This window comes from Scyliorhinus canicula, chromosome 7, assembly GCF_902713615.1.
Source record: "Scyliorhinus canicula chromosome 7, sScyCan1.1, whole genome shotgun sequence".
NCBI lineage: Eukaryota > Metazoa > Chordata > Chondrichthyes > Carcharhiniformes > Scyliorhinidae > Scyliorhinus > Scyliorhinus canicula.
Window position 1 is genome coordinate 178,969,770 of NC_052152.1, and position 15,193 is coordinate 178,984,962.

Sequence of the window (15,193 nt, forward strand, 5' to 3'; positions counted from 1 at the left end):
CATGCCATTTTGCTTTGGGACAGGAGTTGATCCTGGTCCCTTCAATCATATTCATACTTTCCAGCAGATCACAAGTTGGTCGATCATTTAGGAGCACTCGCTTTCTTCCTTTCAATCTGATATTTTGAGTCAATTATAAACAATGCTACTTGAGACCTTGTGTGAATCTGCAAACTGGACTTAATTACAAAAAAAAGGGCACAGTTTAAAGCAAGGGGAACAGTAAATAATTTTACAAATAATCATAATTTAATCTAAAGGGATGAAGATTAATGTAGAAGGCATCCACTAAAGGGATCTTAATTCCATTAAATACTAGTACACATAATTCCTATAATGTAAGGGGATAATTTGTACATATATAAACATTTAATTGAATTTGAACAGCCAAGACCACAATGAACCATCAGATAAGAGATCAAGATACTGACAAAACATAGAGACAATCAACATTAAAACAAGATGAGTAGTTCTGAAATAGAAATCATGGAGGAGGAATTGAAGGTCGAATAAGATGTGTTTGGAGTGAATATTTGGAAACACACATAGCATGGTGAACACGGCTGTCGAGTTGCAGGCACAAGAAGCCACATGCAATAATTAGAGACAGTAATAAAGACCCTAATCAAACAGGGGGAGGGATGGCAACTTAATTTTCCTGGTTACAATGTACCCAGAAAAGATAGGAAAGGAAAAATGGGGAGATGGCAATGTTGGTCAAAACTACAATTCCAGGCAGCACGATGGTGCAGCGGTTAGCACTGCTGCCTCATGGCACCAAGGTCCCAAGTTCGATCCTGGCCCATGTGGAGTTTGCACATTCTTCCCGTGTTTGCGTGGGTTTCGCCCGCACAAACCAAAAGATGTGCAGGATAGGTGGATTGGCCATGCTAAATTGCCCCTTAATTGGAAAAAATGAACTGGGCACTCAATTTATTTTCAAAAAACTACAATTCCAGCACTAGAAAGGGTTGATGAGGATTCATGAACAGAATCCATTTGGTTAGAATTAAGGGACAATAAAGTAGCTACTGTGTTGCTGGGCATACACAAAAGGGAAGCATACAAAAGGAGACAGAGTTACAGAAAGCCACAAGCAAGAGAGTCAGAGTAATGGATGATTTCAACTAGCCTAACAAAGACTTGGAAGAGAACAGTGTAAAGAGAAAAGTGTGAGGTGGAATTTCTGAGGAGGTGATAAGAACTTTCTTGATCGGTACGTTTCCAGCCCAAGAGAGGAAGCACTGCTCGATCTATTTCTGGGTTATTAGGTGTTGCATGTTTCAATGGGGGAGCATTTTGAAAATGGTGATGACAATGCCATTAGGTTTAGAGTACGTAATGAAAATGGACAAGGAAAAACAAATGCCACACACTGATACAGAGATCATTTCAGTGAGTTGTAAAGGATCTGACATTCAGGTTTGATTCAAGAGATGGCAGGTAAATGAGCAATTGGTCTCTTTAAAGAGGAGATGGCTCAGGGTACACACTGGCATCTTCCCATATAAGGAAAGGGAAAAGGCATCCAAAGTTAGAGATCCCAAGTGACTAAAAACGGGGATTTAAATGAAACAGAAAAAGGAAAGACAAAAGTGTTTTATGAATAAAAAAAAGTCAAAGAAAAAGTGAGGATATTTGAGGACCCAAATAGATCTCGAGAGAATAAGGGTTAAAGCTGAGGAACTAAATGAATACTTTGCACCATCTTCATTAAAGAGGGAGTAGTCAATGTCACAGTAAAGGTGGAAATGAGGGTGAAACTGATTAGGATAAAAATAAAGAGGAGCTAATTAAAAGGTTGGAAGTGGAAAAGTCATACAGTCCAGGCACATCATAGATTGGAGGGAAGTAAGGATGAAAATTGCAGAGACTCTAGTCTTCCGATCCTCGTGTTATGGAATAGTGGGAGGGGATTGCAAACTTTTTGCCCCTGTTCAAAAAAAAGAGTAGAGGGATAAGCCCAACTAGTACTCACCAGCCAGCCTGATGTAGCCAATAGTCAAGGACCAAATTAACTGGCAATGAGAAATGTAATTAATAAAAGAAAGTCAATATTGCAAGGAAAATGGTGTTTGACTAACACAAAATTATTTTGTGAATGGAGGGATTTGATCTTGTGTACATGGACTTCAAAAGACATCTGATAAAGTGCCACATAATAGACATGTTAACAGAATTGATGCCCATGGGATTTAAGGACCAGTGGCTGTGTGGATTTAGTTAAGGGACAGAAAGCAGAGTATAATTTTAAGTTGGGTATACAGAGCGTAATTTCAAAGCAGATGAGATGAAACTCTGGAGTGTAGCAAAAAGTGAGAAGACTAAGTAATACACTTACAGTGAAATGGGCAGACAGTTGGCAGATGAAATTTAATGCAGAGAAACGGGAGCTGATTCATTTTGGAGGAAAATGAAGAGAGACAATACAAGATAAATGGTCCAATTTTTAAATAAATGTGCAAGAATAAACAGACCTGGGGCTGTATTTACACAGTTTGAAGGTGATAGGCAGCTTGAGAAGACAGTTGAAAACGCATCCTTGACTTTACAAATAGAGGCATACAGCACAAAGCAAGGAAGATATTAAAACATTACTTAGGCTCCAGCTTGGGTATTCTGGAAAAGTCTACACATCACACGCTAGGAGGAAAACTATGGCCTTAGAGGTGAACAAAGGAGATTTATTAGAATGGAACAAGAGATGAAAGATTTCAGTTCATTCGGGAAACTGGAGTTATTATCCTTAAGAATAGGATTAAGAGATGTAATAGTGGTGTTTAAAATCATGAAGGGTTTTGATATAGTAGAGGTGAGACTCTTTCTAGTGTCAGAAGCATCAATAACCAAAGGTATGCATATTAGGTGGATTAGCCATGCACAAATTGCCCTAGTGTCCAAAGATGTGTTGGTTAGGTGGGGTTACGGCAGGGGACTGGGTTTAGGGGAGGGTGCTCTTTCAGAGGGTCGGTACAGGCTCACTGGGCTGAATGGCCTCCTTCTGCACTGTATGGATTCTAACCAGAAAATGGAATTAAGGTAATTGGCAAAGAGGGTTGACATGAGGAAACATATTTCCATAGTGAATTATGATGATTTTAAATGCAATACTTGAAAGGATATTGGATCCAAATTCAATACTAAATTTCAAAAGGTAACTCGATAAATACTTGAAGGAAAGAAATGTGTGCAGCTACGCGAAAGACTTATTGGATAGCTCTGCTAAACAACGGCCTCCTTCTATGCAGTAGTATTCTTTAATTCTACCGATGGAAAGCCTAGCTAAGAGCAGCTAATTTATACAGATTGAAGATATTTCCATCCATCCGCATTTGAAACTCTTAATGGACAATCAACTTCCCAAAATGCAAACACATCAACCTACTAAATGTCCTGAACACTGACAACCAATGAAACATTGTAGAACTGAGAAATGAGCCTAAATAAATTACTTTCCCCAGATCTTTACTTCAAAGTGACAAACAAATTTGAATTTCCTTGAATGCGCTTTGGATTTTATAATCTTTATTAGTATTTGAATTCCTTTTTTTCCCCTGCTACAACTGAAACCCACCTAGATATCACAAACAAAAACAAAATCATTAAAATGAGTATGCAAGAAATGAATGAGAATTTGTCATGACTTACACTGCAGTTATTTAGAATTATTCCAACAAATTGGAAGTTGGCCAATGTAAAATTGCCAAGCTGTGTGGAGTTTACACTTCCTCCCTGTGTCTGGGTAGGTTTCCTCCAGTTTCCTCCCACTGTCTAAAGATGCGCAGTTAGGTAGATTGGCTATGCAAAATTGCCCCTTCATGTCTAGGGATGTACAAGTTAGGTAGGGTTACAAGGATAGGGTGCTCTTTCAGAGAGTCGGTGCAGACTCGATGGGCTGAATGGCCTCTTTCTGCACTGTAGGGATTCTATAATGTCCAATCAGTTCTTTAACTGGGGCTGGGATGGGGAAAGGTATACAAGTGTAGCTTTTGAAATGAGAATTATTGAGTCATAGAGTTCTGCAGCACAGAAAGAGGCCCTTTGGCCCATTATGCCTGTGCTGGCCATCAAGCCCCTATCTGCTCTAATCCCATTTCCAGAACTTGGTCAGTAACCTTGCATGCTATGGTGCTTCAAACGCTTAACTAAATGCTTCTTAAATGTTGTGAGGGTTCCCACATCTACCACCCTTTCAGGCAGTGAGTTCCCACCACCCTCTGAATAAAAAAGGTTTTCCTCAAATCCCCTCTAAATCTCTTGCCTCTGACCTTAAATCTAAGCCCCGTGGTTATTGCTCTTTACTAACGGGATAAGATCCTTCCTATCTATGACCCTCATAATTCTGTACACCTCAGTCAGGTCCCACCTCAGCCGTCTCAGCTCCAAGGAAAACAGCCCCAGCCGAACCTGCCTCTCTTCATATCAGAAATGCTCCAGCCCAGGGAAAAATCTTGGTGAATCTCCTCTGCACCCTTTTTAGCGCAATCACTTCCTTCCTATAGTGTGGCGACCAGAACTGCACACAGTGCTCCTACTGTAGCCTAACAAGTGTTTTATACAGCTCTATCATAACCTCACTGCTCTTATATTCTATGCCTTGACTAATAAAGGCAAGCATCCCATATGCCTTTTTAACCATCTTATCTACCTATTCTGCTGCTTTCACAGCTCTTTGACCATGCACCCCAAGATCCCTCTGTACTTCCTTGTGTCCTGCTGGGGTCGATTTGGGAATTTTTGAAGAGAGAAGTAAGCTATGGTTGTGCCAAATGGATTTTATGGGGATTGAAAGGGGGTCCCGGTCCTGGAGATTAGTTCATTTTTTTCCCAGATGTTTTCGGTATATTTTCCAATATTAACAAGTTCTCTGATTCTTTTTCCCTCCCAGCTTTTTTAATGCCATTTCCCTTTTCAATTTCAGATTGTTTTGGCCTGTTGACATTCAATATCATGCATCATGCTCTCCATTTTCCATGCATGGGGCTTGTAAGTTTGTGTTCCTTTGAATGAGGAGCAATGTCATTTGAGGTTGAACTTGTAAAATTAGAAAGCTCAACAGAACTCATAAAAGCAGTGCCGGAGGAAAATGAAATAAGCACACCAAGCCGTGCTCAGGAAGAAATGCTATGGAATTATCCATTAAACAATTTAGTTAATTTGAGATTTAACTAAAGTTTGAATCAAGTAATAAAATAAAGTGCAAATTAGACTGGCATTCTTTTTTTTGCTACACAGCCTCTCCATTTTCAAGCTTCATTTCCTTTGTGGAATTGCATCCTGCTTAAGTTCTGGTGTCACATGAAGAAGATTTAGCCCCTCCCCAACCATTTCAAAACAGCCAAGTATACATTACTGATACAGACAGGGAATCCAAACTAGCCACATGTACAATGGTGAATCACTAACATTTTTAATATTATCCAATGTCGTTTGCATAAAACCATACAATTTCAAATGTGTTACAGCATCCAATAACTGTAGCTAATTAACAAAACTGAAAGCGGCTCTGTACAGCCATGGTACAAATTAACTGCACTGACCTAAGAAAAAGAAACTGGGGTAGACCATATGGCCCCTCAATTAAATAATGGATCATCTGGTGTTCCTCAGCTTCATTTTCCCCACCCACTCCAACGATGGAAAATCTGTATCCTCTGGGGTAGACAATTGCATTTCTAAAGATTCTTGAAGTTATAATGTTTTGATGTTCAGATTGAACTTATTATTTTTTATTAGGAAGTTTCCTTGATTACATTAGTAAAACATCGCACTGTTTAAATCCTATAATTCTTTAAAGGGTGCTAAGAAGTTACAAACCGGGAAAAATATATAAATATAAAACCTGATAAAAAAAACCCACAAGAGGTTCAATTCATTACTGATGATGCAGCCTCTCCTTTCGCAGCAAAGTGAGTACAATCACTCAACCAAATCACATTGTGGAATCCGAGCATCCCAAACAACAGCAATTCCCGAGGATATATGGGGTTTAGCAATTCCTGTGAAAAACCATTCCCCTTTTCAATTTCAGATTGTTTTGGCCTGTTGAAATTCAATATCATGCATGCTGTCATTCTCCATGCAGCAGGCTTGTACGTTTGTATTCCTTTGAACTACGAGCAATGTCATTTGAGGTTGAACTTGTAAAATATTTGCAATTCCTGTGAAAAATGAAGATGCAGAGTATAGCTGAGGGCTGTAAAATAGCAGATTTGCTTGCTCCTTGAAAACAGCTAGCTGTCCATGTAAAATGTGAATGGAAACCACTAAACATATGAAATGGGCATTAAAAAAACCATCAAGCTTGTCAAGCTACTCTATGGTGTTGGGCTCATCATTTTTGAATCATACAGTGCTTCATGCCAAGCAAGGAAAGACAAGATATTGAAAGACGGATTATGAAAGGGTAAGCTCCCTGGCTCATCCGAGGAATGCTATTTATGCATTGTAATACAAAATGAAAATTCAAGAATTGTTCTAACCACTGAAATTGGGAAAATATTCTTGTTGGTTTGACATGCAGTTGCTTAAATTATGGGAGTGGTGCCAGAGGACTGGAGTAGCTCGAGTTTATCCAATGATCTGTATTGGCATTCTGGATAAATAGGCCCAAATTTGAGCCAATTTCTACAAAAACTAAAAGTAGTCAGTAAATAAATCAAGGTAGACTGAATTAATGGATTGTCTGGAAAGTTGGTCAAAAACAATCAAACCCTCCACCACCGATGAACTGTGGTAGCCGTGTGTACCATCTACAAGATGCACTGCAGTAACTCACCAAGGTTCCTTCGGCAGCACCTTCCAAACCCACGACCACGTCCAGACAAAAACAAGAGCAGCAGATACCTGGGAACCCCCCCCCCCTTCCTCCTGGAGGTTCCCTTCCAAGCCACTCACCACCCTGACTTGCAAATATATCGCCGTTCTTTCACTGTCGCTGGGGCAAAATCCAGGAACTCCCTCCCTAACAGCACAGTGGGTGTACCTTAAGGACTGCAGAGGTTCAAGAAGGCAGCTTACCACCACCTTCTAAGGGCAACCAGGGATGGGTAATAAATGCTGGCCTAAACAGCGACGCCCACATCCCGTAAATGAGTAAAAAGAATAAAATTCTTGCCTTGGTTCTTGCAATAATCCACAAATACCTTCCCGGATAGGATGCATCTAAAGGGGTTTTACATGAAACAGTTGAATGAAAGACAAGCAAATGTGAAAGTGTGACAAGTTTAGCAGAGAAGCTAGGGGTTTCACACAAAGGAAAGCTTCCATTAGGAATCAAAATAACAGAGGCATTTTAATTTATTAAACTCATTGGATTGTTTCCTTCCTTTGCACTAAAATTGCAAAACAGTAGGTTTTCACATTAATATTTCATGCAGTACTTTTCCACCGGATTATACTTTGCCTTCTCATGAAAGTGTTGGAATCAGTATGAAAATAATGAACATTTAGCAATTCAAGCTCCATATTTTAATTGCTCAAAAGTAACATGGTAGCAGTCAAAGTATAATGTACAATAAAGTAAATATGTTTGCCGAAATAATTCTTTGGGTCTACCAATACAAATGTCCAACAAATTCAACTGCAGCAACAGATTGCAAATGAAACCTGATTAAACACTCATGTAAAAATGTGATTATGTTTCTCTTTACCTGAAATACATTTTGTACAAATACCAGTAGTATGTAAATAAAATGCTATATAAAAATAATGATTACCATATGCGATAAGCATCCTGTTGTAACAAAATGCAGCATTTAAAAACAAAATGCAGGAAAAAAATACTATTTACTACACAATGGATAAAGGACAGAAATTGCCTGCAGTTTTTCCAACTGCAATAACTTTTTACTATCTATTACTAATAATCTATTGACACTTTATGTGGACTCTATGCATTAAGTGTTTTACACATTCACTTTAGTCCTGGATGAAGCTTGGCACATGGAAGTCTGAGAGAGGAAAACCATCTGAGCAGTATTTAGTGATTTGTGAAGAAGCAAAACTGTTTTCAGTCTTCAGCCATCCACTGTGGAACAATCCAGCAAACACCATTATGTTGATTGTACCCCCATTCCCCAAGTCTATGAACTTTCTTTAGGGATAGGCACATTTATTTATTTATTTTTAATATAAAATGGGCAAATTACTTTCCGTTGATCTGCTTTCATTCAGTCCTAAAATATCAGTACAAATATAGAACATGACACTTTTTAATTGTAAGGAACTTTACAAAATACAGAGAAATTGTGCAACTATGGAAGCACACTGACTATAGGCCATCTGATGTATAAATCATTGGTAAACATTGGTTAACATACAGTGAAGAGAGATGCAGCTTGTACAACTCACAAATACAGTTTGTAAATCTTTGAATGTTGATGCAGAATTTCAGCATTAGTTGGAGATTCCAGCACTCAGAATTAAACAGGAAAGACAAAGATTTGAGACTAATTGTGGTTTTTACATTAAGTTGGTTTATACATCAGACATCCTACGCATTAGAGTACAATGCAGAGCAGCTGAATGGCAGTGATACAAAACACTGTAATGCTCTTTTATCATAAGTAATACTAATACACCAAACAAAAATCTAATGGCACTTAATTTTATAAAAGATTCATTACCAGTTTATGGTGTTGAAGAGATAAAAGGTTTCTGAAAGTGCTTGAACATAATGAGTTAACCAGTCATAAGGGAAACTATTAGCCTTACGATGAATGCAGCAATTAAAGTTAATTGAAAAACGTGTACTTGATCAATGTGCAGTTGTTCACCTGTGTGAATAAATTGATAGTCACTCTGGCCTTAAGCCAAAGACATTTAAGGTTAACTGGGAGAATGTCTGTCCACAGGTTGTAGAGAGTTGCCCTCACTCATTTGCTTCCAAGGCAGCTGTGATATTGTTGCAGGGCAGAATGGAACATGAAGTAATTAATAATTTTCCAATTGGTACCACAATAGTCTACATTTTAATTTCCTCCCAAAATAGTGAACTGAGGAAATCCACTAAAATATTTAGAATAGAATGTTTAGTAATGCCACACTATAAATATTGCTGTCATGGTTTATCGTTTTTTAAAAAATAAGTCCCTCTTAGCTAGGAGAGAAATGCCATTAAAATTCTGCAATATAGTAATTTGGCAGTGATATTAATCATTCCCTAATTTCATAAAAATAAGATTTTATATATTAAAATATAGATATGGTTGATCTGCAAGAGTTTTCTTTATTGTATTTTGTCATCCAGAACTAGCTTATTGTGAATCAACATCAACAGTTTTCCTGACGTTGATTCTGTACCAGAGGAGTTGTGTCCACGTTCCCTGTAAGGCAGATTTGGTTTTCTCCTGGGCTTAGAGCAAGAAGCATGCATGAGGTGATGTGTTGTGTCTTTGTGAGCTCCTGCTCAGAGAACTGTGAAGTAAGGATTCAAATTGCTCAAAGCCTCTGGTGGCCAGAATAAGGCACTGTCAGAAGAGGCAAAACAGTAACAGAACTAAAAATTTTACATTAAAACACAAGCATAACATTTAAAATCTTTCTTGGTGAGAGACTTAATATAATCAGGGCATTCTTAAATCAGACACCCTGTTCTGTATCCTTCCTAGATCTCACAGCTCCTAAATACAAGGAAAGGTACAATATTTTCAAAGTAAATATTCACTACAATAAAAGTCTAGTGATACTCAATTGATTTTAAGGTTACTACGCCTACAAGCCAAGAATGCACTTCTTGCAGACGATGGTTAAGAATTTAATTAGTTTGATGTGTTTTAACTATTTAATTTGGAGCTAAATCTTCTAAAATATGCATTATAGTATTATACACAGATGTATATCAAAATGTCTTTCCTTTTCTTGAAGTTACGTTTGGGGTTTAAATGAATACACAAAACAAAATTTAGGATTATTACTCAGATGTAAAAGGCAGGATTATTAAAATATCAGAAGCATTTGCATTATAATTAAGCCACAATAACTCCCCATTAAGCTGAGAATTGAGAGTATTCAGTGTTTAATTTTAAAAGATGATTTAAAAAAAAAAAAATTAGTGTTGGAAGGAAAATTGCATCACACATTTACATACTGGCTATTGTGACATTGAATTTTATTGCTGAGTTTTAAGTGTGCCACAAATCTGGAAGCAAAAAATAATTCCGCAATAGTTTAGTAAAATAGAGCCAGACTCCTGTCAAAAAAATGTGCATCGAGCTAACTTTGATCGATTGGCTGTGATTATTTTTGTGCAATTATGTACCGCTGTTACAAACTAACGTTTCAAGTCTACCTTGCTATAGGCTATTTGCCTTTCAACACTGTTTGCCAATACAGTAAGAAATGCAGTTCAGTTACCTACAGGGAACACAGAGTGCTCCTGGCACGATTACTGAACAAAGTCATTAAGGTGGTTAATCTGTACCCTAGATAAGTCAGCAGTAACATTTAAACTGCTAACTTGTCAATATGTCGCAATATTTAAGCTTTGCTGTAAATGAGCTACTGTTAATGTTCAAAAACTCTCATAAGCCGATTGTTGTATGGGCGCTGCACACTGCAGTAAAATAACAATGTATGAACCATGGATTAAAGCAATGCATCATAAATAGGTGACATCTATTCTCATGAGAAAAATGCAAGGAAGCAACTGCTTTGCAATTAAAGAAATAAATAGGGGTCATTCTGGTAAGATGAAAACTTTCGTACACCCCAGCATGACAAACGTAGCTATGACAGTAAAGTAATGGAAGGCTAGAAATTACTGTTGCCAACGTTAGCAACTAAAGAGTCAACTGGATTTTTTTTTGCCTGCTGTTTTAACCTGTAATGACCATTTACTTAAAATGGGTTAATGCCTCCATTAAAATAATACAGAGAAAGTCATATGAATATGCCAAGCGATTGCCTACCAATATTATCAACAGTAATTTCTTGGCTGTGCTCTTTGAACAATTGCACAGGGGCAATGCTCCCTGGCATACGTTATCTTCCCGGTTCTCTCCAAATGTCTGAATTTTTAGGGAAGTAAGGGCATTTTAATAATGAAATAAGCCAATACTTTATTTTCAAAAGGGCAATTGAGTGGGCACATCTCACATTGTGAGCATAATGTAAGTCTATTTCACTGTGCAACTTTAGTTTCATGTGTGTGACAAAATGTGGTTTAAAGACACAATTTGGACAGACAAAGCAGAGATTAATACACATCGCATAATGCTATAATAACTATTATTTTTCCCATCCTTCACTAATTTTCCCCTGTAATTCTATTGCAGACTTTTAGCTCATGAAGTAACTTCTCAATCGTAACAGGTCTCCACGTATGTTAAAAACATATGAAATATGTAGCTCTCTGGGGAGTAATTTTCACATTAAAACTCATCCACTTCTCAGAGTTCTGATATGTTCAGCCCTCATATGGATTTGTATCCATGTTAGAGTGTAGAAAGGAAAAGGCTTATTGTTTCTATATGCCTCGTCAGTTGTTAATAGATCTTTTAAAAACCTTCCATATTATCGATTAAACTGAATAACGGAAATTGCCTTATAACAGCTTCTTCAAAGCTTTAGCTTCCTTTGAGTTCTTTGAGAAAGCTTTGTGCGCTTCATTGAATTCCACTCCAAGCACAGACCTATTGAATAAAAGATCCAACAGCAGTTTACTGGAAAGCCTGGTGGAAACGTGGCAATGTTGTTGTGCTCAGACTGGTGGTAAAGACTGGAGACAATGGGTGAAGAGGCCCAAGGTTCAGACCGTTTCCAGATCCTTGGGAGTCCTGCAGCTGAGGCTGAAGAGAGGTAAGTAAGGACTGAGGCTCACTTTGCGCATAGCCCATTACCAGCCCTCCTGCTGAAACAGGTGGATTGTACGTAGGGTGGTTCAGTGGTAAGAAGCTCAGTAAATGTGAAAAGTCCATGTTTGCTGTACAGAGGGATTCAGTAATTATAGCAGGACCTTTGGAAAGCAAATGTTCACCAGAAATGTCATCCAGAGGGCCACTTTGTGAATCCAGGCCTACTTTAGCTGGTGAAGACTGAGATTCATGGGATGAAAGTGGCAAACTGCTGTGCAAGTCCATTAAGTAACTTTCCGTTGGCTTCTCAGGCAAGCCAGTGGCATATGAGGTAGATCCAAGCTGATATTTAGAATGGGGTTGAGGTGGTGCTGAATGAATTGAGGATGGGGACTCCATTTGACAACCCATTCCCATTGCGAGAGAACTAGCAACCAGACTATGTGATGATCCTGAATTTGTCATGGCTTGAATGTGTGGACTGTACATGCTCATTGGCAAACTAGTAAACGGCTTAGCTACTGTCTCCTTAGAAGCCATGCACATCATTGGACTAAGTTCTTCCTTCACTGTTATGGGTGGACTGGAGTGAAGGAGACCCATCATATCAGATGGCTCAGTCTTAATTTTCAACAATTCCTGCGAGTGACTCTTCTTCATATGTCTCGTCAGGTGGTCTTTTCTGCCAAATCTCTGAGCGCAATACTGACAAAGGAAGTCTTTCCTGCCTGTGTGGACTACCATATGTCTCCGAACATCTTTCCGAGTGTAGAACCGTCGGTCACAGTGGTCGCACTGGTGTTTCTTCTCCTTAACTCCACTTGATGACTTGCCTGAATGCGTTTTCAAGTGCTCGAGCAGAACCTCTGTGCTCTCAAATGTCTGAAGGCACACTTTGCAGGTTAGGTCACCACTGGTGGCAGCATGCAGCGCCAGGTGACGCTTATAACCCAACTTGGTGTTGTAGTTTTTGCCACATTCTTCACACTTGAAAGCCTCTTTATTGGGATCATGTGTCTGAAGGTGGTTCTTCAGGTGATCTTTCCGGTGGAACATTTTTTCACAGTAGGTGCACTTATGTGTTTTTTGTGGTGAGTGTGTGGCCATGTGCCTAAATAAAATAATAGTGAAAACAATCAAGACTACGCACATTTCTCATGCTAGTTCAAAATGAAAACTAAGTATCATCACATTACATTAGATAGATTTAATGCTGAATACAAATAAGTGCCAACTTGGCATTTAATCTCAATGTTATTTCCTGTGCTTATTGAAAGCAGTTCTGTCGAGTGATAAGCATAAAACATTTATATTCTTACTGCTATTTTACAAAATAATAATATACAATTCAGAGCAAGTATTTTGCCAAATTAGCCTAAGCAAAAATACATAGTGCAAGTTTTTCAATTGTTAAAAGAAGATGCAAAGTATTAGGGAAATAATTCAATAATTTGAAATTAAAATGGAAAGTAGCATTGCATACTTTCCATCTCTTAAATCAAACACTTATATTAACTACATATTTTCCCTGCAGGAAATTATGGAAATGTTATAAAGATCTGAAAAAAGGAACAAAAGGCATAACAGCAGAAAAAACCTTATTAACTTAACGATAACTCAATATAGCACAATAACTTAATGCTTAGTAAGTTGCGTACATCACAATATTAGAATTTAGGCCACTCTTTTCAGTACAGCTGCAATTTAGAAAACACAGGGAAGGGTAGCCATGCAGAGCGAGGCAAAGGGTACCTACAATATTGAAGATAGAAAAGGAAATGTAGACAGGAATCAATGGATACAAACATAGAGTTAGAGCTCTTGGGGTAGCCGTGTGACATATCAAGGCATTTGGTTATCAAGGGGGATTTCCAAACTAGGCCCAAATATCAACCAGATTTGTCTGCTGTTGTAGATAACCATTGTTTTACATTCCAGGCTTCACTATACTCTGACTGATAGTGGTTTCCATGCCAATTTTATCTTCCTCATCCTTTCCTGAAGGTCTTAACTCTTCCGTCTGCAGGAATTGACACATTCTCCTTAAGTGACCACTGTCCATGTGTGAACATTGAAAATGCCTAAGCATTACAGCTAAACGAGATACAGTTATTTCAATATCCACACATACAAGCTTTGAACAGGAGTTGCTGAATAATGGCCAAGGTTGAAAATTTGGCTCATAACTTGCCCAACTTTGAGACAAGAAGGTCAATTGGTAGCATATTTACCCCCATACCAGTGAAATTTGCCCCAATCTGTGTTGATTCAGCCTATCTTGAATCCTCCTTGATTTGAAAAGCTTATGTCATCACTGGATAAACTCTGATAATATCGTACTAACATTCCACATCAAGAAACACCTTCAGCAACAAATGGACAGACTCTCTCTGCCTGTAAAGTGCATCAGAAAGACGAATGTTATGGTCCAGGATGTTGCCATACTGCTACCTATCAGCATTGACAAAGTTATGCTGGAGGCTGTTAATAACTTCACATATCTAGGCTCCACAATCACCAGTAATCTGTCACTTGATGCTGAAACCAACATACGGATCACAAAAGCTGCAGCTGTTATGCCTAAGTTGAATAAGAGACTGTGGGACTAAAGCAGTCTGATAGTCAATACCAAACTTCCAGTCTATGAAGCCTGCATCCTCAGCACACTCTGGTACTGTAGTGAGACCTGGGCAATATATGCTAGGCAAGAGAAAAGGCTGAATAGTTTACATGTGAGCATCTCTTGGCAGGACTAGGTCACCAACTCAGCAGTTGCAAGGAAATCTAATTCCATCAGCACACATTCATTCTTAAGTCAACTAAAAGGCAACAGCTGCGTTGGTTCAGCTATGTTCATTGGATAGATGACGGGCATATACAAAAAGATCTACTGTATGGTGAACTGGTATCCACACCTCTGCTACAAGGACATCTTCAAGTGAGATATGCAGATGACACACATTGGCACTGACAATTAGGGGATGATTGCTGGCAGCCATGACCTCTGGAGGCTGACTACTTGGAAGGGCATTGAAAGAGGCGAGCAGAAATAAAAAGACTCAGTTGGCTGAGGAGAGGACCCAGAGAAAACGGAGGTCAGTGAATCATGCCCCTTCTCAGCCCACTGTTTTCATCTGCAGCAAATGTGGCCAGAAACTGTGACGCCAGAGTGGGGCTCCTGAGCCACACCAAGCAATGCTTAACACAGGGGCGAGGACCGTGGAGCAAACATTCATTGCATGAGATGGAAAGCTGTCACCATCAGGGGAAGTCTTCAATTAATCTTTTTGATGGTGGTTCCAAATCCATTTTTCTCCCTACCACCACAAACACGGCCAGCACATTCAAATGCAAGAATTCAAGGATTGCATGGCCATATGGGGGCAAGTAAGGAATGT

General features: G+C 38.7%; 1 protein-coding gene across 4 annotated transcripts in view; it reads right to left on the bottom strand.

The window, feature by feature from the left end:
* Positions 1-7,447: 7,447 nt before the first annotated feature.
* plagl2 (pleiomorphic adenoma gene-like 2) overlaps positions 7,448-15,193 on the bottom strand; it is a 162,687-nt gene continuing 154,941 nt past the window's right edge. For all 4 annotated transcript variants that reach the window (XM_038803388.1, XM_038803386.1, XM_038803384.1 and 1 more), the window contains one exon: positions 7,448-12,906. In XM_038803388.1, the coding sequence (XP_038659316.1) occupies positions 11,661-12,902 (1,242 nt within the window). In that variant the 5' untranslated portion in view covers positions 12,903-12,906 and the 3' untranslated portion in view covers positions 7,448-11,660. The remainder of the gene's footprint in view (positions 12,907-15,193) is intronic.